General features: G+C 43.1%; 7 protein-coding genes across 7 annotated transcripts; 3 read left to right on the forward strand and 4 right to left on the reverse strand.

Moving 5' to 3' along the window:
- Positions 1 to 87: 87 nt before the first annotated feature.
- On the reverse strand, positions 88 to 907 carry AUEXF2481DRAFT_92852 (uncharacterized protein; the record flags this gene model as incomplete). The annotated part of the gene is made up of 3 exons (XM_013483671.1): positions 88 to 564; positions 587 to 757; positions 785 to 907. The coding sequence occupies 3 exons, from the start codon at positions 905 to 907 to the stop codon at positions 88 to 90; spliced, it is 771 nt and encodes a 256-aa protein (XP_013339125.1).
- Positions 908 to 2,355: 1,448 nt separating this feature from the next.
- On the forward strand, positions 2,356 to 3,196 carry AUEXF2481DRAFT_44950 (uncharacterized protein). The gene is made up of 3 exons (XM_013483635.1): positions 2,356 to 2,460; positions 2,563 to 2,921; positions 2,980 to 3,196. The coding sequence occupies exons 1-3, from the start codon at positions 2,384 to 2,386 to the stop codon at positions 3,099 to 3,101; spliced, it is 558 nt and encodes a 185-aa protein (XP_013339089.1). The 5' UTR covers positions 2,356 to 2,383; the 3' UTR covers positions 3,102 to 3,196.
- A 2,009-nt stretch (positions 3,197 to 5,205) lies between these two features.
- AUEXF2481DRAFT_44951 (uncharacterized protein) lies at positions 5,206 to 5,869 on the reverse strand. Its single transcript, XM_013483636.1, has 2 exons — positions 5,778 to 5,869; positions 5,206 to 5,722 (listed from the first exon to the last, which is right to left on the reverse strand). Exons 1-2 carry the CDS (start codon positions 5,826 to 5,828, stop codon positions 5,297 to 5,299), a joined length of 477 nt encoding a protein of 158 aa, XP_013339090.1. The 5' UTR covers positions 5,829 to 5,869; the 3' UTR covers positions 5,206 to 5,296.
- Positions 5,870 to 6,218: 349 nt separating this feature from the next.
- Positions 6,219 to 6,918, forward strand: AUEXF2481DRAFT_83841 (uncharacterized protein; the record flags this gene model as incomplete). The annotated part of the gene is made up of 3 exons (XM_013483661.1): positions 6,219 to 6,452; positions 6,507 to 6,589; positions 6,644 to 6,918. Exons 1-3 carry the CDS (start codon positions 6,244 to 6,246, stop codon positions 6,916 to 6,918), a joined length of 567 nt encoding a protein of 188 aa, XP_013339115.1. The 5' UTR covers positions 6,219 to 6,243.
- A 9,670-nt stretch (positions 6,919 to 16,588) lies between these two features.
- Positions 16,589 to 17,521, reverse strand: AUEXF2481DRAFT_9311 (uncharacterized protein; the record flags this gene model as incomplete). Its single annotated transcript, XM_013483613.1, has 2 exons — positions 16,589 to 17,322; positions 17,383 to 17,521. The coding sequence occupies 2 exons, from the start codon at positions 17,519 to 17,521 to the stop codon at positions 16,589 to 16,591; spliced, it is 873 nt and encodes a 290-aa protein (XP_013339067.1).
- A 289-nt stretch (positions 17,522 to 17,810) lies between these two features.
- On the forward strand, positions 17,811 to 18,421 carry AUEXF2481DRAFT_44953 (uncharacterized protein). The gene has a single exon (XM_013483637.1). The coding sequence runs from the start codon at positions 17,941 to 17,943 to the stop codon at positions 18,274 to 18,276; it is 336 nt and encodes a 111-aa protein (XP_013339091.1). The 5' UTR covers positions 17,811 to 17,940; the 3' UTR covers positions 18,277 to 18,421.
- On the reverse strand, positions 18,335 to 19,096 carry AUEXF2481DRAFT_48662 (uncharacterized protein; the record flags this gene model as incomplete). Its single annotated transcript, XM_013483641.1, has 3 exons — positions 18,335 to 18,421; positions 18,603 to 18,824; positions 18,884 to 19,096. The coding sequence occupies 3 exons, from the start codon at positions 19,094 to 19,096 to the stop codon at positions 18,335 to 18,337; spliced, it is 522 nt and encodes a 173-aa protein (XP_013339095.1).
- Positions 19,097 to 19,749: the final 653 nt, after the last annotated feature.

A 19,749-nucleotide genomic window follows, 5' to 3' on the forward strand; every position in this document is an offset into this window, starting at 1 on the left:
AGTCCATCCGCTAATCACATACTTGACGCCTTTAAGACAAGCCCTGTATAAGCGTAAAGACAACCTCGAAATTTCTTCAAAGATGCTTCAAAGCTGTTCAGACTCTCGCATCTGCCGTACGCTCGTCTCGATATAGCTGCAGACTTGCTCTATAGAAGCTCGCCCACTCCAACAAGACCTGATCACATCACCAAACAAAACATCGCTCGTATCTGGAAACTCTGCAGCCCAAAATCGGGCTTCGACTTCAGCGCTCTCCAACTCCCCAAAGGGCCCTGTTCCAGTGATGATTGTGTATATTGTCGAACCGAGGCCGAAAATATCATCTTGAGCCTCACATGGAGTTCCGGGCATTGTGGGTCGCAAGAATCGAGAAGAGCCACAGACAAGAGCTCTTGAGCCGCTTAGAGAAGAACCGGCGAAATCGGAGATCTTGAGGTGCAAGTCTTCGTCGAGGAGGAAATTATCGGGCTTGATATCGCAATGTATCACACTTTTGCTGTGAAGAAACTGGCTCGGAATTCCTTTAGCACAGTACAAACCTGGGTTTCCTCGTTCAATTAGCTCCGTGGGAGAGAAGGATTACCTGGAATGCGTCCGCTGCCTGCTTGACCCAGCGGATCTTGTTCTCGACCGAACAGTAATTAGAATCCAGGTATGACTTCAGGTTGCCATTCCTCATGTACTCGAGTTTCAGAATATCTTGCTCGTAATCCCAGGATAGCATGCGTACAATACAGTGGTGTAGACCCAGATGCTAATAAGTGCGTGTTTCGATCTCAACCTCTTGACGCGAAGAATCATTGTTTGGAAATGGTCGTTTGAGAACTGTCTCTCCATCTCGCTCAATAATGCCACTTGCTCCATGAGCAACGTAGATACCGATGGAGGCTAAAGTTTGAGCCATTTTTCTGATCAACAAGAGAATTCATCGTTGAGGTTTGGAGGTTTGGAGGTTCAAGAGGTTGATGGGAGCCAGGAAGCGCGTATGCAGGGGCTCGACTGAAACAACAAACATCAAAAGCGTTTCCAGAGCCATTTATAGATGTGGTTTCTCTGTCTTTTGGTTCTACCACCCTACTCCCTAATTACCCCACATCATTTCCCTCCTTCTAATCCCCTTTCCCTTGTCTCGCCGATATGTCCCATAGTGGAAGATCTTGGCATAGACTATTTCAGGACTTAAGACTACATCAGCGGGATTTCTGTCGGATGAAAGAGTAGTAGTACAATCATCACTCATTCATAGAAACTTCAGATCCATCTGCACAAACTCGAAATCATCTTGTAATCTTGTTCAAGATGTTCTTACCCAGACTCTTCGCACCACGCTTCGACTCTGTACACCGCAATTGGCTTTTCTCCCTCTCCAACCCCCAGAAACGATCAGTTCTGAATACAGATGAAACTGAAATGATAGTTTCAAAGGATTAGTGATCATTGCACTGCTGAACATGCGAGAAGCATATACTGTAAAAAGAGAAAAGCCAGTCAGATCAAAGGAAGGCATCTGGAATATCCAAACATCAAAAAGCAAAATCAAAACAACCACTCGTGAGAATCGAACCCACCACCTCCATAGCGTAAACAAAGAGTAGCCGAAGCTACTTCTCTCGGCTTCGCACAGCAGTACTTGGTTAATCCTCCTTGGAGGTTGGTATTATACGGCTGCCCGGTGGTCAGGGGAATCTCCCACTCCGCCAAACTCACTGAGTTGGTCTTACCAAGCTGGGATGTAGGAGGTCCTTTTCTACCTTGCTATATAAAGGTTGATAAGTGAAGCGAAGTGGTTTTTGTTCAGTGGTTGCTCGAGCGTGGAACAATGTCCATAAATGTACGAAAGAGCAGGGTAGTCAAGCCGTCACGTTCGCTTGTCGGCTATCTACAAGTTTCAGGATTACTGGTGTAATCCAAGGTATTTGAAGGGTTCAGAGAGTAACGCTTGGGAAAATAAGGAGATGATCCACGCGGTTCCGCGCACACTGATACCGATGTTTTTCTCTCTCTGCGCAGTTTTGTGGGAGGAAAAGTGAATATACATGTGTCTGTTCTATTGGGTTATCGATAAGCATCAGTCTTCGATCAATGTCGTTGAGCAGTCTATCGCTATCGCCGCATGGGTAAGCATCGGTGGAAGGAGCGATAGACTCCATCTCCAGTCACAGCTTCCTACCGATAGAAAAGCATGCCGTGTTTGACGAGCTATGGTTGCTGCAGGTAAAAAACCCTAAGCCGTTAGCTTCATCATATTCCAGGTGTCGTCAAATCAAGCTTTGTGGTCTAAATCCTTCATGACACAGCTTTACGAACTCCCGCGGGATACAGAGCTAATCAACGTAAGATCTAGCCACAGCGCGCCGCGTCTCAAGGTTGGACTCACAATATGTCCTGCAAGTGGGACTTCCAACAAGGTTCGAAACTTTCCCGACCCGGCCGGGGATGTTGCCTTTTTATCCCTATGTGAGCCCCGCCTGTCCTTCTGTTTGTCCACTTTCCATCACCAACATATAGAGCTGTCGAATTAAGCACTGTCGTCGCATTGAATCTCATAAATATGGGCAGATCATCATTCTCTAGCTCAAGGTCGTCCATTAATGGTGACCCAAACATCGAAGGTCTCCCGCTCTACTCCGACCTCACAATCACTCCACCAGCCGATCTTACTGCCCCGAATGAGAAAGCAACCCCAGATGAAGTTCGCAGCTTTCTTATGCAGCTACTCGTACAGAATCGAGGATTGCACCACGACCATGCAAGACGAATCGCCTCAAAATGGACCCTGGGGACTGGGCGCGAATTGATGAGCTATACGCCTGCGCTCTATGCTGAAATATTCGGTCTCGAAGATGCATGGATGGTTTACAAGGAAGCGAAGTTATTCATTCTTACACAAAAGAAAAAAGGCAAGTTGAAAGGAATATGTAAGCTAATAATCCTAGTTTTGCTAGGATGGACAAAAATGCTAACTATTGCTTGCAGGGATTGCAATCGGTACTCTATCGGTATTAACTTGCGTAGCAGTGACACTTTGCATTGTTAGTCCTCTAGAAGAGATAAAAGTCGTTTTTGTTATTGCGAGCTTCTTCTTAGGCCTTTTCTAGCTAGGATGTCTCGTAAGTGCTATTTTCGATACAAACGAGGAAACAAAGATCGAGAATGAATTACCTATAGGTCTTAAGAAAGTTTAGCACTTTACTCACCTCTATAATTAATTGATTGATTGATTGATTGATTCAATTAATTAGGCTACTTAGTTCTACGGTAAACCTATAAGCCGTCTCCTATCGGTTCTTCCTTCTTTGTCCCTATCTATCCTTATTCTATTCTAGCTTCCCCTTACTTAGCTTCTTTTGTCTGCTATATAAACCTGCCCGTCTTATAAAGGAAGTAGAGGACTACCTTTACTGCTAGGAGGTTCGCCTTTCTATTTTTCCTTCGCCCCGTCGACTAGTTACCCAGTCTTCGGATCTTTCTAGGGGTTCTACCCTCCGAGTATATAAAATAGGTCTCTCCACCTATGTCCTATTACCTCTATAGTAGCCTGCTAGTCTTCTCGGAGGAGAGGGCAACCGTAGATTACGTGATTAATGGTTTCTCGTATAGCTCTACATTTGGATCCCGCCGTATTAGACATTTTTATCCGATGTAGATTGCTACGTAACCGGGAGTGCCCTGTTCGGCACTAAGATAGGATCGAAGCTTCTGCGCCTGTTAGTGCGTTATACACGGCCGTTATGTGTAGGCCTATTAGGGCCCCGAATTTTGTAATGGCCCTTATATATAGCCCCTAGCTTTTCAAAACCCGCGACGATGATGTGTCGTGTCTTTAAAAAACATTTTATAGCACTCTTTTTACCTTTTGCGCGTTAATTGCAAACAACTGTAATAAGTGCTTCTTCTAATTTGCAAATTAAAGACATTAGGGTATAAAGCTACTAAACTAGGTAGGCTATATCTATAGTAAAAGCAAAAATTTAGTCTAGGGCTCAAGCTGTTATTAGACCGTTATTAAAATAGTATAAAGGGCCAGATTTTTTAGGACCAGTCCAGCGTCCCGCCTATGGTATATGATCCGAGTAAGTCTTCTGTTACCTGGAGGGCCTCTTCCGTCCAGCTCGAGCCCTGGCATATACTGTTCCATCATTTCGTCCTTGCTAAAGCTAAAAAAAGTGACGGCACTTGAAGGTGTATCGCCTTGTCTCACAAACTGGATGCAGAAGTGTGTTAGGTTAGCAAATCCATCTCCGATATCAGATAGTAGCTCTGCCTATGTCGAGTTTCTAACCAGCGTCACTATAACAAAGGAGATACTAGTTAGACTCTGCTTAGAATTCGCTGGGATCGTATGTATCGTGCGCGAGCGCAATTTCAACCTCTGAATGTTAAGCTTCTTCAGTCTAGGGTAAAGCGTGTCTGCAGTGGGTATCGTATCCTAGGATTCCGCGACAGAGATTTCGAGGCTCTTAAGGTTTGGAGCACGCTCTAACACCTGTTCCAACCAATATGGGATGACTAGTAACCATACCGCCGAGCGTAGTAACGAGAGGACTACGCCTTGTCCCTGATGCTCTAGAGATAGACTGACGATCACCTCCGATATCTGCGGTCCGCGTACAGAGTTTCCTGGAGCGATGCGTGGTGAATGGAGAATCGGGTTGTTAGATGCTTCGAGTCACTCAAATTCAAGACCAAGACCGCCTAAGACCTTCGTGAAATATCTAAGCTGGTGGGTAAGAAGGCTATTGAGCTTGGTATACCAGATGTCCTCTTTGCTACTGCTGTCGATTCTTCGTCGGGGAGGCTTCAGTGAATTGAGTCCGACAATCTAACCCGTATCCATACTGACTTGACCGTGTTTCGGTTGGAAAAACTTGCAAGGCTTGGCTAACTCCGAGTCCATGGCTGATTTGTTGCCTTAAAGACCTGATCAGTGTGCGATGGTTCCAACAGGAGGCGAAGCCGGTGATTGTGAGATTGTGAGATTGTCAGTTGGCTCCATAAATCGTCGACTATTAATGTTAAGAATGAAATCAAGCAAGAGGACGACGAGGACAATCAGTCTGTTATAGTCGCCGGCCCAGATGATCACAACGATGGCGATGATGATATGGCCATTGGTGATCATCAGACGTTGCGGGAATGTATCCATCTTGATGACAGTGACGATGATGATGTTTCCTCAAGTTCGGAGCCACAAGATCAAAGAGGGAAGCTGCTTTCTGCGTAATCCTAGTCGAACGACTCTGATGGTCTTGCCTAAGGCATCGTTACGACAAGTATATCATACATAGTAGGTTTACCGCCCGTGGTATACACCATCTTCTTCTTGTGCAGCGCTTTCAATATCCTCTTCGATACCCCGATGTCCCGTAAGATATAGCACGATTGCTTGAGCGGACGCTCCGAAAGTAGCCCGAACTGTGTTTACCGGCTCATCTAACCCCGCAGTCACGAGCAGTACAGTATCGTCCTGTAGTGATCTCTCGTCCATAATTATAAAGTAGTGAGGGATGATTTCCGACTCGGTGTCCTCGCGAAGCTTCAAGAGCAACTGGCTACACTCATAGGGGGTCTTCGAGATGAAAGGCGAGTCTGGGTTGCTTGGAGTCTCTACTGGAACCGCTGATGGTTGGTCGTAACAGTGGTCGATGCTGTCAACAAATACGAAATCCCAAGTGTCTTCCTCGACGATGTCGCTATCTGTCAGAAGACGATTCATAATCTGCGACATGAGTCAGGGCTAATTCTAGGCTTGGTTGCAGCGGGAGGGTACAAACATCTATAGTTAAGGAGGCTGCGCACACAATAGGAAACGAAATGGTTCCCATCCTGGATTCTCAGAGTTGGAAGATATGTAGTCAAAACCGTCACTGGTAGAAATGTGGAGGGTTCCGCGGCTTTAATGCCTAGAAGTTCGGAAGGGCTACAATTCGGACAAATGAGCGGCGCAACGTACGTCACTTGTTAACGGTCACGCTCAATAACACAGAGAGGCCGATCGCTCGATTAACGTTCCTGGCTGATCGAACACCAACACACAGACTGCTTATAGTGGTTACGCAAAGACTTGTGTCTGGTGACTTTCTAGGGCTTCGCTAGTAAAACAGGATCATACCATCTTCTAGTAATGCTAGAACACAGGGTTTAGCGCCTCTACTTAGCGACAATATGTAGCAATTCATGCGCTAATGTACATTATATCCGAGGACGGGGGGAAGCCGCAATCCATGTAACAAGAACAAGATGGCGAAGCCAAACGCAGATGAGAACAGCTGTGACGAGTATCCTTTCGCATCTGTCACAGAAGGTGGTACTGGAGCAATCCTTCGATGCACTGAAGGAGTCGAGAACACGGCAGAAGGGAACGCTCTGAACGGATTCCTGAACAGTAGATGCAAATATCGGCCTTGCTCTTTCATGATCACATTCGGAAACCCCAACTCGGGTCAGACGTAAGATTGCATCATGGCCCTCCGTCCTACACAGTCTCCCTAACTATTGTATAGTCCGTTTTGTCAAGATGGAGGTGGTGCAAATGATGAATTTGAATACACATTCGTTGGCGGACAATTCCAGCTCGCATGCAGAGGTGGGAACATATCATACTTGTCTTCTCCTGAATTGAAGCTGACTCGATTCACAGACATCAACTCTACTCAGGACGACAAATGGGTTCTTCACAAATCTGATGCAGCTGACTTCTTTCCCCCTCACCTCCGCCGCGAATTCCTTCTAGAGGACGGTAGCCGTACCGTCCTCCCAACGCGTGATCTTACTATCTCCTATGATGGCGTAATTTTCCACACGTTCCGCAACAATACAGTGTATGAGCTACGTGCCGTTAGAGAATTGCATGGGCAGGAGAAAAGTCCTGGATTGCAGGATCCGTCGTTGCAGATTCCTAACAGCGGAGTATAAAGTAGGTTAGAAGACTTTACGCTTAGGCCGATTTGCAAGCTATATGTTATTTAGATGCTTTACGCAGGGCTAGTAACATTTCGATACACTTCTATATAAGCAACACGCTCCTAAATTCCTAAATCCTATAGAGTAACAAAACAATAGGTAGTCTACTTTCGTAAGGTATATTAGTAGTTTAGTAACTATTCCTAGTAGGCCTAGTTTATTAGGGTTAGGAATAATGCCATTTACTTCTATATAGCTATTCTGCCCTTAAACTATAGTATACATATAAGATAAGGAAAAGTAGGTAAGAAACTCCTCTAAAAAATTTAATATACGAAATGTATTATAGGGCTAGGCCTAGTTAATACCGTAGCTTATCTAGTTTCTTACTCGAAGGCGAATAAGAAGGACCGAGATATACTTATCTAGCTATTCGGAAGTACTTACCTCTATATTTATTTATTTGTTTATTTTAATTAATTAGGCTACTTAGTTCTATAGTAAACCTATAAGCCGTCTCCTATTAGTTCTTCCTTCTTTATCCTTATCTATCCTTATTCTATTCTAGCTTCCTCTTACTCTACTACTCTCGTCTACTACGTAAACCTGCTAGACTTATAAAGGAAGTAGAGGACTACCTTTACCGCTAGGAGGTTCGCCTTCTATTTCTCTTTTAGCCTATCGACTAGTTACCTAGTTCTTAGATCTTTCTAAGGATTCTAACCCCTAAGTATATAAGAAAGGTCCCTCTACCTATACTCTACTACCTCGATTATAATTTAACAATCTTTACGTAGGAGGGGGCATTCGTTATATAACGTACTTAATAGTTTCTCGCGTAGCTCCGTATTCGTACTCTACTAAGTCTACTAGCTTTATCCGGTATAAGTTACTCTTTAGTCGGGAGTGCCCTATCCTATACTAGGTAAGTATCGACGCTTCTTCCGCTAATAATACGTTATATACTATTACTATATAGAGACCTAAGGGGGCTCCGTCTAGCTTCTACGTATATAATCTAGTATATAGTATATCTCGAGGTCTTATATTCCTAGTATTATAATATAGCAGTTAGGGTAATAGATATAGTAAGAGGAAGTTAGGTAATACGGAGAAGCTATAATGTTACGGGGGCAGGTTAGGTGTATAGTGGAAGGAGCAGCTATATAGAGTACAGTAGTATTTAACAGGCTATCTACAGTTAGGCAGTAAAACTAACAGGTAGGTTTAATAATAACACGTAGCTCGAAGAGCTATAAACATAGAGGTAGTATAGGCTATATAACTATTCCCTAGTAGAACCTCGGTTCTATAACTTACGTAACCCTATTAGGGTCACCTAGGCGGCCGGGGCACTTAAAGCGTTCGTTTAGCCTTCTATAACTAGCCCGTAGCTACTACAACTCTTATAATAACACTACGTAGGCTACCCTAGCCGTTATAACGCTTACTTATAGGTAAGCGCCGTAACAGTATTCCCTCTCTTAGGTTAAAACTCCTATAAAACGTTTATCGGGTCTAGGTTTATCTAGGTAGCGACGGTAGAAGTTTCTTACTAGCTTAGAAGCGTTAGCTAGGTAACAGGTAGGCTCGTTAGAGTGTTCCGTATATCTGACCCACTTAACTCTATAGTATAGGTAGAGGTTCTTCTTTAACCGGCAGTCCTAGTAGGAGTCGATAATCTTCTTAACTTCCTATTAATCTATACCTTCGACTTTAATAGGAGGCGGCGGCGGTTAATGTTATCTAGGTAGGAAGTCCTTAGTAGTAGGGCGTAATAGGTATAGATTAAATATAGGGTGTACCTTTATAGTTATAGGGAGTTATAGCTCGTAGGCGTAAGACCCGATTATCTATTTAACTATAAAGGGGCCTAAGTTCTTCTAGTTAAGTTTCTTATAAGGTCGTAGGGTCTATATGTTCTTAGCGTTTAGCTAGACCTTCTTACCGGAGCGGTAGCGGCGGGCAGGTTTCCTTTTCTTATTTATATATTCTTCCTAGCGGGCTTAGGTAGCGATTATCTTAGTACGGCAGAAATTATAGATCTTCTACATCTGTTCTATAAATAGGGCGGCGTCTCTTATTATAGGGCGATCTCTAGAGCGGATCGGTTTAAAACCTATCTTAGGCTCGAAACTGTATAGTATAAAGAATAGCGAGACTTAGGTCGTCTCGGATACCTAACTATTTCCTATAAACTCGGTAGAGGCTAGCTAGTCTATCTAGTCGTCCTATAAGTAGGACACGTAGGCTCGTAAGTACTATTTAAGGATAGCGTTTATCCTCTTAGTTTATCTATTAGACTTAGGGTGCTAGGCAGTTAATAGTTACGCTCTTATATTTAGGATTTAATAGAGGTGTTTCTAGAAGGTAGAGATAAATTAAGATCCTCGGTTAGAGATAATAGATTTAGGTAAGCCGTAAAGTTTCTAGATATTATTACGGAATAGGCGGGCTAGTTCTTCGGCGTTATAGGTACTTTTATAGGGGATAATATAGCGGAACTTAGTTAGACGGTAGACTACTACTAGTATAGCGTTATAACTATTACTATTAGGTAGGTAGGTAATAAAATCCATCGATAGGTGTTACTAGGCTTTTCTAGGGATAGGTAGAGGTTTTAAGACGCCTTAAGGGCCTTCTCTTAACGGTGTAATTCTCTTATAGGTGTAGTAGTTCTTTACCTATTACTTAGTATATTTATGCATTCCTAGCTAGTAGAAGTATCGTTATAATATCTCGTATATCTTATTATAGCTAGGATGTCTAGAGGTTAGATTATTATATGCTTCTTATAATAGTAAAGCTCTTAGTTCGTTAGAGTTAGGGATATATAGTTTCTTACGGTAGAATAGGAATCCCGAGTTTTATAAACACTTTATAAGTAATATCTAGGAGTGCTTTAGTAGGTCGTTATCTAATGCTTCTAGTACTTCTAATAGTAGGGGATCTTACTCGTACGCCTTCTATAAGGATTCTCTTAACTAGTCTAGTAGTAGTAGTGTCTCTTAGTCCGTAGTCTAGGTAGGCTATTATAGGGTTAACGTGTTTAGTTTTATAGGCGGTTTAGGTTTTAGCTAGGATAGGAACTCGTTAGGAAACTCTTCGAGGTTATTACGCTTAAGGATCGTTTAGCTTTAGTATAAGAGGCGTTTATCCCCTTCCTTAGGTATATCTTCTAACCTCCTAGTTAGACTATCGGGCTTAATCCCTTATTTTCTAGGCCGGTACGTAATTATAAAGTTAAATCTTAATAGGAACTCAGACTATCTTACTTATCGTCTATTTAGCTTCTTAGTTAATATAAAGTATTCTAGGTTTCGGTAGTCTATTAGTATCTTAATCTTTTCCTAGCTTATCTCTAGTTTAGATAACTATTCCTTAAAGTAACGAACGATTACTAGCAGCTCTTTATTATAGATCTTATAGTTACATTTAGCTAGTATTATTTTCTTCGAGTAGAATGTAACTAGGTGTAGGATTCCTTCGCTATCGTACTATAATAATACACCGGCGTAGATATAGTTAGAGGCGTTAGTCTCTAGGATAGTAGGCTTATTCTAGTCGAAGTGTTTTAGTATAGGCTCGCTTATAAACGCAGTCTTTAGGAGTTTAAAAGCCTTCTAGCATTTACTCGTCTATACGAACAGTATATCCTTCTTTTCTAGTGCAGTAATTAGTGCTAGGATTCTTAAGAAATCCTTTATCTAGCGTCGATAAAATCCTACTATCCTAGTAAATGACTTAATATTAGTAACAGTCTTAGGCGGTTGCTAGTTAATTATAGCTTTAATCTTCTTCGGATCTATCCTAGTGCCTTCTACACCTATAATGATTCCTAGGTATATTAGTTTAGTCTTAAAGAACTCGTATTTCGACGGTTTAGCGTAGAGTTAGTTCTCTCTTAATACGTCTAGTATAAGTCGAATATACTTCTTATGTTCTCTTCTTATTTTACTGTAGATTAGGATGTCGTCTAGGTAGACTTAATAGAATAGGTCGATATATAGGCGGAAGATATCATTTATAAATCTTTACTAGGAAGTAGGGGCTCTAGTTAATCTAAAAGGCATTACTAGTAATTCGAATAAGCCTAGCTTTATACGGAAGGCTATTAGGTATTCCAGTCCTTTCTTAATCTAAACATTATTAAATGTAGTAACGATATTAATCTTTAAAAAGTATTTTATTCCTTTTAGCGCATTTAGGGTTTCTCTCGTTAGTAGTAACGGATATCGGTCTTTTTTAGAAATAGCGTTAAGTCCTCGGTAGTCTATATATAGTCAGAGGCTTCTATCAGATTTCTTTATAAATAGAACGGGAGATAAGGTAGAGGAGGAGCTTAGTCGAATAAAACCCTTACGTAGGTTTTTATTAATCTATTCCTTTAGTATTTATAACTATATCCGGGACATCGGGTATAGAGGTCCCTAAGGCGGTGTCTAACTATCTTTTAGCTTAATGTTATAATCGTAAGGTCGGTATAGTAGTAGCTTCTCTACTTCCTTTAGGCTAAATATATCGCTATAGTCTCTTAGCTCGATAGGAAGTTCGATAGTAGGGTTAATAGAGGTAGCAATCTCCTCGAGGGCAGATTCTATTTAGTTTAATGTAACTTAGTATATAGGCAGCTTTCGGCGGGCCTACGCTCCTATATATCTAAGCGAGACTTTATAGATCTCTAGTCTCTTCGGTATAGGTTTAGGTTTAGGTATAGGGCTTATAATAGGTATAGGGCTTATAATAGGTATAGGGCTTATAATAGGTATAGGGCTTATAATAGGTACTTTAATGTTTTTAGGGCGTTCTTTTAGTAGAATATTAGGTATAGCATAAATTCGTATAGGTTATAAGGGAGTGTTATAATTCTCCTAGCAGTATAGGCTGTTAAAAAGTATAGTTCCCTTACTAAAGCTTAGCTTAAGGTTATACAACTTTAACTAGGGCATCCCTAGGATAATCGGGTAGTACGATAGGCAGGTAATAAATAGGAAAGCTTCTAGCTTAGTATAGTCGTTAATTCTTAGTGTTATAATAATAAAGTAAGTTATAGTTATAGACTCTTTTTCGTCTCTATTAAAGTTAACTAGGGGCATCGGCTATAGTATAGGTTCTAGCGTAAAGCTACGTAATACCGCCTAGTTCCTATCGACGAAGTATACTCCTTTAGCTCTAGTGTCTATTATAGCGTAGGTTCGTATAGTATAGGGTCCTTATTTAAGAGATACTAACTAGACTATAAGTTAGGCTCGGTTTCTCTTTCGTTTTTCTAGGTATTTATTTAAGTATATTCTATAGATTTTTATAGCAGTATCGGCACGGGTGATGCGTAAGTTAAGCGCTCGATTACGACTTAGATCGAGGCTCTACCTTTTACTTTATCCTCCTCTAATAGTATAAGAGATAGCGCGCGGTTATATTCTAGGCCCTAGTATAAGTTAAGACCTATAAAGCGGCTTTCTTTAACTTATATAGGGCGGTTTACAGGCGGCGGGAAAGAACAGTTTATAATATAGTAATTAGGGGAGCCGTAGCGGTAACACTCGCTACGCTCTTTCCTTCTAAAAGGCTAGTATCTAGGAGGGGGTCGGCGGGTAGCACTTAAGTCTATTACGTTAGGATTAGGTTACGCTAGGGCAGTTTAAATAGTTATAGTAATAGTAGGGGTGCGAGCCGTAGAGGTTATAGTAGTTAGACGTATTATAGGGGATCGGTTGTTTTCTCTTACTCGGCGGGTTTATTACTAATGTTAGCGGAAGCGGTTATCTAGTTCTTATAAATGGCGGGAGAAAGGGCGGAACTCGCGGGTAGTAGGGGGGTTATATAATAGTATATCCTAAAGTTCCCTCGAAATTCCCTAGTATAATAGGGGAGTTAGGGCGCCTTTAGGCATCTTACCTTCGAGTGCTAGTCTCTAAAACTTAGAGAAATAGACACTAAAGTCCTAGTTCTTCTATTTTAGGTTATATAGACGGTTCTAAGCATTCTAGATACAGTTAGGGTCGCCGAAGGCTTATTCTAGGTATTCTAAAAGTTGTTAGTAGTCTATAAACTAGGGGACACTATATAGGGTTTTAGGCAAAATTAAGTTATAGGCGTCGTCCTTTAGACGGCTAGCTACGTAGATTAGGCGGGACTAGGCAGTTAGGAATCGGTCGGCGTTTATAGTTATCTTACCGCAAATTTATTAAACGAAGCGGCGAAGGTCGGATCTCTAGCCTTTAAAAACTTTAGGGTTAGGGAGCTTCTTACTAGGACGACTAGACTCGGAAGGTAAGGTAGTAAGAGTCGGAGTCTCTCTCTCTATATAACCTAGCGGGGGTTTAGTAGCTAGTCTACTAGCGATAGGGCGGGCAGGTAGTATAGTAGGTTAAGCGGCATTAATTGCGCGCTCTTTCTTAACCTAAGCGCGGATAAGCTAAGCGTTTAGCTTAGTAATATTCTCCTTTTAGTATAAGATAATAGCGTCCTTACTTATAATAGTCTCTTAAGCCTTATTTAATAGGACACTCTTTTCGTACGCGAACTCTTCTACTTAGGAGAGGTACGCATTTAGGTTACGGAAGTATAGAAGCTACTCCTTAGAGTATTCTGTAATATAGTCGGATAGGTCTTAAGGGTTCTCGGCGGAGAAGGGGGGAATCGGTCGTTCTAAGAATATAGTAATAGGCTGCCGGGTAGCTATTCCTTAGGTAAGAGCTACGTAATGTTACGAGGGCAGGTTAAGTATATAGTAAAAGGAGCAGCTATACGGAGTACAGTAGTATTTAATAGGCTATCTATAGTTAGGTAGTAAAACTAATAGGTAGGTTTAATAATAGGACGTAGCTCGAAGAGCTATAAATATAGAGGTAGTATAGGCTATATAACTATTCCTTAGTAGAACCTCGGTTCTATAACTTACGTAACCCTATTAGGGTTACTTAGGCGGCTAGGGCACTTAAAGCGTTCGTTTAGCCTTCTATAACTAGCCCGTAGCTACTATAACTCTTATAATAACACTACGTAGGCTACCCTAGCCGTTATAACGCTTACTTATAGGTAAGCGCCGTAATATATAATATAAAGACTCCTATACTATAATAGTAGTTACTTAACTTAATTATAATACACGTATTAGTTCTACCCTTTAATAACTATTCCCCTTATAGCTCTAGCTTCCGATTACTAGGCGACACTTCTTAACTCCTAGCCTATTTCTAGATCTCGTCTAGCTTCTTTTAAAGTGTCTTCTTAGCTACTCTTAAGGCTATCTTTCTTATAACTCCTATATAGCGTTATTAGTATATCTTCGACTTTACGATATTACGGTTACGTAGGTCTAAAGGCGTTAAGAGGTTAGTAGGTATTAGGAAATTAGTAGATATTTAGAAGTCCGAGGAGGTTAAAGGATTAGTAGGACTTTCGAGTTACGTAATAACGCCTTCTACCTCTCCCTATCCCTCCTCTAGCGTCTTTTTTACCCGCTTATCTACCTACTCGTTACCGTATATACCTTTATAAGCCGGTACCTACTATAAGGCGACCGTTACCCCTTTTCGAGCCTAGAGAGTATCGATATACCTACGGCTATACCGTACTACGTATTATCTCTATAGACTTATACCTTCCGTTATATAGTATATAGCTTATTTACTATCTGTCGTAATAATAGTTTTCGTTAGACGTAGTCTCCTCCTTACCTAGTATACTCGGGCTACCTTAATAGCGATAAGTTCCGTAACCGTCGGGTCGCTAGCTACCTACTTAGGTAGTCGCTTCTAGGCGATAGTCTTCCTAGTATACCCTTATACTACTACGATACCGCTCTCCCCGTTCTTCTATACCGTATCTATATAGAACGTATACTTCTCTTCCTACTTTCCTTTCGACTATAGTTACCGGATAACTACCCTTACCTCCTCTTCTAGACCCTTAACTAAGCACCCTAGAATGCCTTCTATCTATAGTTCTTAAAGGACCGGTTCTACCGTTTCTATTAGGCTGTCGGCCGTTACTTCTATAATTAGCCCGAACTTCCGCGCGGTAATAGCTAGTAAGGACGAGAAGCTCTTACCTTAGGTAAAAAGCCTAGTTAGGTAGTCGAATAGAGGGCTCGTGTTCGGCACTATAAGACTCTTAACTAGGTAGTTCGCTACTTCCCCCTATAGCCGATCGACCGTAGTTTCGTACTCTAATAGTCTAAGTAAAGAACAGTAAGATGCACGATCGTATAGCGAAGAGGTAGCGGAAAGAGTAGACGCTAGAGTCCTCCTTATACTATAGTGTCTAGGCCGACAACCTTTAGACTACGCTCACATATACCAGATCTGTTCTCGAGATATAGACGCACCTTATAAACGAAGTACGTACAGGCAAGTTACTGCCTGTAGAACACGAAGCTATCCTTATATGTTTCTAGGAGCACCTCGAGCAGATATTTAAGGGCCAGATTCGCGATCTTATATGCTTAGTGCCTTAAGAGAAGTCTTTTTATGATAAATTTAACATCCTCGAGAACGGCGTGCCAGAAATTAAGATGAAGTCTAAGAAACTGTTCCTAGCTAAACTAATGCTCTAGAATTTAACGAAGCTGTCTAAGAATCGTGAATTACACTCCGCTACCTTCTACCTAGCGTTTATCGACCACCTTATACGTAAGGATGCAGAGAACGAAAAGAGTTGCATCTCGCCCTTAATCGCTACACTTGTATCTAGCCTGATTGTTATAGACGATATTATACCCAGTTTAAGGTACTATCGTCCTTAGCACGGAGTCTCTATCGATCTAGATTTACCTGCGAATTTTGCTGCGGACTAATTGCATTAGTATTACTCGGAAAGGCGAAAGAGGAGAAGGGAAAGGGGGACTTTATAAGGAAGAGTGTAGAAACTTTACACTATAGTAGAAAAGCAGAGAGTCGTAGAAATACGTTCTTCAAGTAACACGTCTCTTCCCTATTACGTTAAAGTCGTCTTCTGTAAAAGAAAATCCCAACCTTCTTCGTCCGCTGTACGTGATGAGTTTCCTATCTATAGCATTAGGGGGCCTCTTTTCCGGGCCCCACTTCGCCTAATAACTAATGTAAATTTCTCCCTTTCTCTCCCTTACATACAAATTCTCTTCTTTTTCTCCTACTATTCTACGTCCTAGAACTGGCAATGGTTTAACCCCCCCCCCCCCCCCCGCAGAATCCTATTTCTCTTATAAGACAGTGTTTTATAACAGGTAATTCATATCTATGTAATACGACAGGAATTCTAATTCGAGCATCGTAGTTACATAGTGGTTACTATAGCGTCGACTAACGCTAGTTACCCCTTTGCTTTTGCGTGTACTGAATGCTTTTGGTCTCGTCTTGTGGGGTTTGGAAAAGGATCAAGTGATGGGGCGAAGGATTTGTTTGTGTATAGGGGTTTTGGGTTCAAGGGATTCGATTTTGGGTAAAAAAGGTGTACGGGGTGATTGGGTTGTGCTATATTGACGGAAAAGAAAGACCCGATAATCGTTTTGTTTATCGATGAGGAAAGATGTTGGAAAACGAGCATCGTCTTAGCATTCGTGGTGTTTGGATGCTATCGATGTGGATTAAAAACCGCATGTGACCTCTCATGTAAGAAAAAGAGCATTCCCAGAACTCCTCGCTGTAGCAATTCTTCCCTCTGTCCAAAGCCTCTTAAGTATGCGGTCATTTTCTTGCCTCTAAGCCTTGGATTTCTTACTCTTTCTCTTCGCCGTCCTTTCGAATGCTTCCTCCGGCGGCTCTTCTGGCTCTTGCACCCTCTTCTTTCCCTTGCCCTTTGTCTTTGCCCCATACTTTTGCGCCAGATTATCCAAGAAATCTTCACTTTTGCCTTTATTCCGCTGTTGAATCATGGCAGCCAAAGAGGACAAATCCCCTTCTCCTGATTTGGACTTGTTCTTTGCTTTTGTCTTTTGAGCAGTAATTTGCCCATGTTCCTCTGCTTCCTCTTCCTCTTCCCTCGCCTTTTCAATCCTCCGATTAATGCTCTTTTGCGACTCTTTTGTAAACTTGTCATATGCCTCCACTTTGCCCATTTCAATCGCTTCCCCGATAATGCCACGGAAGCGATCTTCATCAATAGCAGGATTTGACACGATGATTTGTTGATAGACTTTGTTCATATCGCCCTTGTACTTGGTGTATGCGGAGAGTAAAGCGTCTTTTTCCTCGTCACTGCCTTTGTAGTCGGTGGTAAAGGTGGTTATGGTGTCTTCGGTGACGGCATTGGCGAACTGAGCGCGGTAAAAGTCACTCCAGTTGAAGATTTCGTCGTCGAGGTCGAGGGAGTCGTCTGTGCGGCCTGTGTTGTCGTAGCGGGTGCGGCGGCGTTGGTCACTGAGGACTGCGTAGGCGAGGGCGATTTCTTGGAATTTGGTGTGTGCGATGTCTTTTTCCGAGGGGTTTACTTTGTCTGTGATGGGATTGTCAGAGTGGGAGGCTGAGGTGGAGACAAAGGTGAGGTATTGCTAACCAGGATGCCATTTGAGGGCGGCTTTTCTGTAGGCCGTCTTGATTTGGTCGGGGGTTGCTGTCTTTTCGACACCGAGGACCTCGTAGGGTTCGACGGATGGAGGCTCGTCAAGCTCAAGATCGTCGATATTGGAAGGCATGCTGAGTGTCGGTGTTGTGTTGTGTATGAAGCAAGAAGGACTGATTGTAGCCGAAGACGCGTAAGAAGGCCGGATGACGCGCCCCCCCCACGCGCTCCACTTTCAGCCAAGAACTTCCCCCTTCAAGCAGCCCAAACAGTGACGAAACCCCTCAGCTCTCCCACTCTCTTCACTTTGCTTCACAAGCACAACTTCACAAGCACAAAGGAAAAAAAATGCCACAACTCAGCCATAAAGACTACATGCGTCTCGCCCTCTCTGAAGCCCGAAAGTCGCCCCCGAAACCCACAAACTACTGCGTCGGCGCCATCCTCGTCTCCCCTTCCTCCCCCGACCCCATCCTCTCCACCGGCTACACCCTCGAGCTCCCCGGAAACACGCACGCCGAGCAATGCTGTCTGTCAAAACTCGCCCTCGCCATGAACATTTCCGAAGAACATGTCGGAAGCATCATGCCCGAGGATACAGTGCTGTATACAACAATGGAGCCTTGTGATTTTCGCTTGAGTGGGAATTTGCCTTGTACGGAGAGGGTGTTGGGGACGAGGAATTGTGGGCGTGGCCATATGGGTATAAGGAAGGTTTATATTGGCGTCGAGGAGCCTGAGAAGTTTGTGGGTGAGAACAAGGGGAGGAAGAAGCTTGAGGATGCTGGCGTCGAGGTTGTACATGTGCCGGGGCTTGAGTATGACATTCTGAAGGTCGCTACGGCTGGACACGAGATAAAAGAAGAAGAAGGAGAGGAAGAGCAATAGTAGTTGATTATGCTAGTCATGTACGTTTCGTTGCAGGCACTGTCCGAAGAGTGCACCTTTAGTTGCCTCTTGCGGCATCCTCCTCCTTATTCTTGGGAACACTGATGATCTTGGGCACAACAACAGAGTTGAGCTTACGGAAGGCCTGCGAAGAAGAAACGGGTCAGCATTTGTCAAGCTAGACATGAGTGCGTGGAAGCCTGGTTGAAGAAAACAGTCCTCACCAGCCACGGCCGTGTCCACCAAACAAAGCTCCACAGGTAAAACACCCACGCCCATGTGTAATTCGCCCACCAGAAAGGATTCAACACCTGGGGAAAACTTACAGTGGCGATTGCGCCGTCGGGAAGCTTGCCGTCCCACTTGTCCTCGACCTTTGTAATCTTGCCTCCCTCGTGGAAGATGTTGATGATGGAAGAGATGGTCTGCTCCTTGCCAATACCCTTGACGACGTAACGAGTCTTCATGTTCATGCTGATGGGGTTGCCCGACGATGTGACTTCGTGGTGCAGTCTCTCAATCTCGCTGAATGCCGACTGAAGTCCGTACTGTGGAGAATATCGTATGAGCAAGGTGAACGACATGATTGACTCAAGTCGGAACCTACCCATTGTGCCTCGTACTGCTGACGACCTTCAGCCTTGGTGATGGGATCCTCAAAAACACCCTCATCCTTCCAAAGCTGAAGCTTCTCAAGACTAGGTCTACCGGCGAAAAGATCCAAAACACTTCCAACCAGCGTCTTCTGCTGCTCATCAAGACTGACACCAGGTGCAGTCTTGATGTTTGTGTTTTCAATCTTGAGTCCCGAAGTAGACATGGCTGCTGTTTGTGTCGTCTGGTTCAAAGGCTGAGTTCTAGCGAATTGTAGGCTTGCGGGTCTGCTGAGGATGCTTGCGGTCTGTTGAATGTAGCGTGGAGTGAACGGACGCATTTGTGTGGGAATTGGAAAAAGGTGAGGGGGTGGAAGAGGGAAGGAACAAAGGCGGGTGGTTTTTTGGGTGCGTTGTTTCCCTTTCATCATTCAAGTGGTCACCTTGATGTCATGCGGGGAATGACGAAAGGCTGGGGCTGGAGCTTGGGCCATGTCTCGTCTTGGTGCTCCAAGCTCTTGCTATCATCTCTGCTTACACTTCACCTGTCTGCTCTGGATTCAAAGCTGTAGAGCTGATGTTGTAAGGTATTCGACTCTGACCTCGACTTGTAATATTCTTCTCGATAAAATCCTTACAATGACCATGGACCACAAACAAATGGGCGCGACTCACTGCTTTGCTGCTCACGGTCATTCTATAATGGTTCAACGACAGCGTTCAACACCTCTCCATGTGCATTGTACTGTCACACCCTTTCTTTACAATGAACAAAGCAGGGCATCAACATGCAAAAATCTCCGAGTTCAAAGGGGGCGACTATTTTCTCTGCTGCTGGATCTTTGGACTTGTCGGGCTCGGAAGTCTCTGCTTCTGATTC

This window comes from Aureobasidium subglaciale (assembly GCF_000721755.1).
Source record: "Aureobasidium subglaciale EXF-2481 unplaced genomic scaffold scaffold_39, whole genome shotgun sequence".
In the NCBI taxonomy this organism is placed as follows: domain Eukaryota; kingdom Fungi; phylum Ascomycota; class Dothideomycetes; order Dothideales; family Saccotheciaceae; genus Aureobasidium; species Aureobasidium subglaciale.